The 6,057-nt window shown below is 36.8% G+C and overlaps 1 protein-coding gene across 1 annotated transcript; it reads right to left on the reverse strand.

Annotated features, from left to right (window-relative positions):
* Window positions 1-920: 920 nt before the first annotated feature.
* On the reverse strand, window positions 921-2,744 carry srxn1 (sulfiredoxin 1 homolog (S. cerevisiae)). Its single transcript, XM_073470491.1, has 2 exons — window positions 2,503-2,744; window positions 921-1,357 (listed from the first exon to the last, which is right to left on the reverse strand). Exons 1-2 carry the CDS (start codon window positions 2,722-2,724, stop codon window positions 1,148-1,150), a joined length of 432 nt encoding a protein of 143 aa, XP_073326592.1. The 5' UTR covers window positions 2,725-2,744; the 3' UTR covers window positions 921-1,147.
* Window positions 2,745-6,057: the final 3,313 nt, after the last annotated feature.

Raw genomic sequence — 6,057 nt, forward strand, 5'->3', positions numbered from 1 at the left:
GTAAACAGGTTGATTGGTAACAGGTGAAGCATCCTCATAAGGCTCAGTCGTTCTGAAGCAAGGATGGGGCGAGGTTCACCACTTTGTGAAACACATGATTGCATAAAAGGAACTGGATATTAAAAAAACATGCTTTTATAAGGGAACACTTCCTAAAACTGTTGACAGTAAACCCAGTTTAAGTCCAATCAAGTCAATTTTATTCATATAGCCAAAAGTCACAAACAAAATGCCTAAAAAGGCCTTTATTGCAAATGATTGCATTTGGTTTTTATTGACGTTTCACACAGCATCCTAACTTTTTTGAAATCGGGGTTGTAGATTTCAGACACATGCTGGGTTCACATCATGTCAATCGCAACTGTAACCATGAGCAGCCGAGTTGAAAAAATCCCTCATGTCAGCATCTGACTTGTTAGTCAGTGCTGTAAGTAGTAAAAAGTAAAAAGGGCTAAAGATTGTTTCATCAAATCAGTGTTAAAATGGCAGCAAAAGCTAAACAAAACTGAATATTGACATTCAATAATAACAGTCAATGCAGGTCATTTAAAACAGCCAACAACACTTTGTTTGGCCCTGGTTTCACCTGTAAACAAATAAAGCAACACAGACAAAGAAACCCCCTTTAGACTGTTTGTATGGTGTCACTACAAGACTACCAATGAGGCGAACCATCTTGGAATAAACCCTCCCAAGTCGGAATAATGGGACTTTTTTCTGCTCAACCCATTCTGTCGAGAATATCTGTGAATGCAACATATTGTGCATTACAGATACATTGAATACAACAGAGACATTGTTAATGTTATTTGTAACGCCTGTGCTTTTCTTACTTTAACAGGTCAAATGTCTGCTGTGAAAAAGGCTTCAAAATTGGCTGTGTTGAGGTTTTCAAGTGTACAAGTAAATAACTGCAGGAAAACAATCAATCAATGTACTTTTATGACAGTTAAAGCTATTAAAAGACAGAAAAATGTGTAAGTTACATAAACAGAAATAGACAAACACACCTTTAAAATACATTGCAGTCATTTCAAATGGAAAATGTCATGTGTTTACTAAAGAGTTACATTTCCCCCTGCTGGTAAGTCCTTTCCTTTGCAGTCACCAGTTGCAACAGCTGCAAAAACTGCAAGCTGCTCCAGCGTCACCTCAGATCAGGCGTTGAAGCCCCCAGGTAAGTGGTAAGGTCTGAGACATTCGATTTGATGAGCTTGGCTGGGATGTTCGGCATGTTTAACCTCTGATAGGCAGCAAACCTGTGACAGCCTCCAAAAGAGTAGTAGTAGTTTCCCCCCTCTCTGCCTCTGATCCAGAGCACATCGATAGGAGGGACAACACTCGTGTTCGCTGCCTCCTGGAAGACAGCAGACGATTAATTCATACAGCAAATAAAGATACTGTAATGATTAGTGGGAAATTACTTTATTAGTTAGTAGTAGGGCTGCCGAATATGGTAAAAAAATTGTCATATTATTTTCACAGATTTTGCATCATTGTCACTGTTAAAAAGATTTAAAATCACAATGATGCGACATTATTTGGAGTCTATACCCAACAAACATGTTTTAGTGGGTAGCGTTCAAGTAAAAATATATTATACATATCAGTGTATACACTGTATACCCGTAAAGTACATTTATTCATGTACTGTACTGTACAATTTTCAACTTACCTATACTTTACTTGAGTATTTCTATTTTCTGCTGCTTCATACTTCCACTCCACTACATTTCTGGTGTCAAATATTGTACTTTTTACTTCAGCTTTTTTTTTTTTTTGGATAACTGTAGTTACTAATTACTTTGCAGACTGTTTGCTCCATCAGATCAAAGTAGGTCATTTTTAAATTAATGTATTTAAATAAATACATTTAAATAAAGTAATTAAATAAATACCGCAGGCCGATTATCAGATATTCAGCTTCAGTCATCTGACATTCAGTATTTCACTTTTTTATGCTATTGACGATACAAATAAATTAATTGAAAAATGTGCTACTGTGATGAAACAGCATGTAATCTGCAAAGAAGCCAGTAACCAAAGTCAAATAAATGTAGTGGAGTAAAAAGTACAATACCGGCCTTTAAAATGTAGTAGAGTGGAAGTATACAGTGGGGAAAAAAGGATATACTCAAGTAAAGGAGAAGTAGGCTACCTCAAAATTGTACTTAAATAAAGTACTTGAGTAGATGTACTTAGTTACATTTCATCTTTGTTCATTATAGTTAGGCTATGTTTTACTATTATCAACACATTGCATCATTTCAATAATACTTCGATTAACTGTGCAGCCATAGAGAGTAATCACACCACGTTACTACAAATGTAAATGACCCTGAATTGAATGTAATATTGATTTTTATTGCAATTGATTTCATTTGGGTAGTTAGCTCATTAACAACATTATTGTAGGCCAGATATTACCCAGCCCCACGCGTAAAACTCGTATGATTATCTTCAGGCACACATTTACAAATAAAAAACAAAACAATAAGTTACCTTTATTGTGCTCATCAGACTCTGAACCTTCAGCTCGTCCAGCACCGGAGGAATCGGTCTGATGATGACGTTCATCGGTACGTTATGAACCTCCTCGACGCTGTCCGAGTGAATCGACCTGCTGTCACTGTTTTTAACAGTGGACTCTGTCGACATGTTTCCACGGGATAAACCCGTCAAGTTCACCCGAGTTATCTTACTGCTGTTCCACAACCGAAACATTTACTCGCCGACTGTAACTCAATGTTTTGACTGATGGTTTCTTCACTTCCGGGTTGCTAAGCTTCCTTGCGTCGTGCGTAGTTTAGCGGAGGGTTCCCATTGGTCTTCCGCCCTGTCAATTATAAATAGGTAACGCCCCCTCAGGACCGTTGATACTTCACTCGACATTCAAACAGGTTAAATTACTTGTTTTATTTAGTGTAAAAACGTCTTTATTTGTTTCTCTAACATTTAACAGTAATGTTGTAAGACTGGCCTTTACTGTCATATGAAGAGACAGAAGGACAATGCTTGAATTAGCTAGTTTTTTGGCCACTTTGTGAATACTACACTAATATATATCACTAGCTAACTTTTAAAATGGATATGTCGAGCTTGTTAGCAAAAAGATGCTAATTTACGCATTCAGCAGATGCAGAGCAGCATTAACATTCATTTGGAGTTATTTGTCTTGCCACCTGATGAATGTAAGTACATTATTCACTCTCTGTAAGCTTTGTTTTCTCTTAAGCTGCTAAATGCCCCATTATGTTCATTAGCTAACCTAACTAATCAATGGCTAACAGTTGATTTTAGGTGCTAACTATGACAAGCCAGAATAAACAATCTAGATAGCTTCAATTAAATTCTCACTAAGAAAAACTCTCATTTCAGATATATATACAGTTCAGTTGTTTGCCATTTTTGTTGCATTGTGTCTAGTCAAAATGTCACTATATCTATCCTAAATTGGCATAATCACTAGTAAAAATACAGTTTCAGATATCTACAATGTCACTTAGACTTATTAAGGATTTTTAGATATCTTAAAATTAGTTCTGACTAGTACCCTCCAATTGAAGTTATAGATATCTTGAAAGACAACTTCCAATACTAAGAATGTTATTGTAGTTCTGACTAGTGATGCTATAATAGATCTAAAATGTAGTGTGGAGTGTGGCTCTATTAAATGTTAAGACGGCTTAACATTGAAAACAGCTGCTGACCCGTGACCTATCTGTTGTTGTTGACAGTGGCTTTGCTCCCCCATGTTATTTTTGGTCCTACAGACTCTGGTGCTGTTTGTGTTAACATAATAACAATTATATGAAAATTTATAGTTTTTTTCTTCTAAATGTGCTGTCTTCTTTTCTCCTGACCTTCTTCATAGTTTGCCACAAACCACAGAAACGTGAAGAGTGTGTCGTTATATATTTCAAGGTCAATTAGACCTCATTTGGAATTTGTGAAGAATAATGTTGCATAAAAGTACTGTAGAGTATAGGGCATGTGAAACTCTGTATTTAACAGAGGTAATGTGTCGTTTTCTGTTGTTGACTTCTGAAATATGTAACCAAAATGATGGTAGTAAGCAGTATTTATGAAATGAGAAAATATCAGTGAGCATTAAGCCAATAAAACAATGTAAAGTATCTTTTTGAACTGTTAAACAGAACATTAAGGTTAACCACTCTGCTTTTTAAGCATGTAAAAAGGCCCGTGTTGTAACAATCTACTGAGTATTTCTTGGCATGTTCATGTTATACCAAACACAAACTTTACCACTTTTGTAACATAACTTATTCATTTCATGGCCAAACTGGTTCTCATTAAAATTCACTCCAGCAATTAGTTGTGCAGTTGAAAAGAGCTGCTACAAGCCCAGAATCCTTTGGTGACAATAGTTTTTAATGAGGTCAGTGTTTTGTATTGTCGACTGTTGCACGATATAGGCCTCCTTCCTCCTTCAAAGTGTGCTACTCGGTGATTTTCTATTTTTGCAGGGATTTCAAAGAGCCAGCCAGGTTGCTGTGGTTACAAAAAAGGACGTCTGGGCCCGCAGCTTTGCACAGGTAAGTGGAAAGCTTCAAAGATCTGTGGCAGTGGAGCGGAAACAGAACTATTGTTGTTTTCTCCAACACCACAGCTACAGCATCCTATAATGAGACAATTAAAAATGATTTCTTGGACAGGAGAGGCAGGCCATTATATTGAATTATTACAAATACTTTGAACTACAATGGCAGTGCCTTTTATGTTGATTAATTGGTCACAAAGGGATCAGTTGCAACATGAAGGAGGTCTATATATAGTATATAATCATTAGTACGTTATATATCCTTGTAGGATTAAACTGAACCAAAGACATACTGTAATATAGGTGTTGCAGTGGATGTAATCACATTTTTCGGGCTTATTGTCAAGTGATAGTTTCGCAGTAGCAGCAACAATCTGTTCATAATTTCCCCCAGAACAGCTTAGTTTTGAAAGCCGCTACTTCCTCTTTTTTTTTTTTTATCTTAAAAAGCAATTTAGCTGACATCAGTACAGTGTAAAAACAACTGAAAAACTCCAATTAGACTGCAATATGCTGACATGGATCATGCAGCTGGTTGCATGACTTGGTGTTTCTGTATGAATAACTACAGTATAGTAAATATGTATGTGACATATCCCCCCTGGGCATTCACCACTCTATATAATGTCATATTCAAGAAGTGTCTTTGCTGTCAATCAAACACCACCTCATCATATAAAAGAAACCAGCATCACAGGAAGAGAAGAGATCCTGTCAATCAAAGCATATAGACATGTAAATCATCTGCAGTGCTGAGGTGTGTTTGGAGTCCCACTACACTCTGCGTGACCCTATGCTGTCACAGCAGGACTGTATTCTAGTCGCTTACATATCTCAATTACTTAGATTGAGTTAGTCACACAGGTACAGCAGCAGGTCACGGAAGAACAGTTCCCACATAATGATTTGCTGTTAATATTAGATTTCAGTCCCCGTGGGATTGTCACACTTAGAGCAGCTGGAGAAAATTACCTGCCAGCCTTCCGACAGGGAAGTGAGCTATATTTATTTATACCTTCTCTTTTTCTTTTTTTTTTTCTTTTACACGTTGACATGCTTTTAAAGTGATAATTATTCTGACGGCGATATTCAGTCTTCAAACTATAGCTTTGTGATAGATGAATGTGTCTGAAATCATGACACGGTTTAGCAACAGTGGATGTCGCTGTGTTTGCGGCTGAATGTGTGACTGATTTGTTCAGTGATGTTGATTATTCACTAGTGGCTCTCGCTGCTTAAACCTATGAAATTATTTTCTGTGCTATCTCCTTTTAGTACAGCTGCCCAGAGCAGGAATTCTGTTTAATGATCTTCCTTGCCTTGAAATAAATTTGCTCCCCAACCTCACCCAGAGACAGATTAAGCGGTGCTTTGGAGTGAGATTATTTAGATGTGTAGATTGTAGATCTATTTAGACTTCAATTCTTATACTTTGCCCTGAAAACAGAAGCAGAAAAATATTTTCTGAAGTGTTCAAGCTTTTTTAAAATACGTAT

The sequence above is a fragment of the Pagrus major genome, chromosome 7, assembly GCF_040436345.1.
Source record: "Pagrus major chromosome 7, Pma_NU_1.0".
In the NCBI taxonomy this organism is placed as follows: Eukaryota; Metazoa; Chordata; class Actinopteri; order Spariformes; family Sparidae; genus Pagrus; species Pagrus major.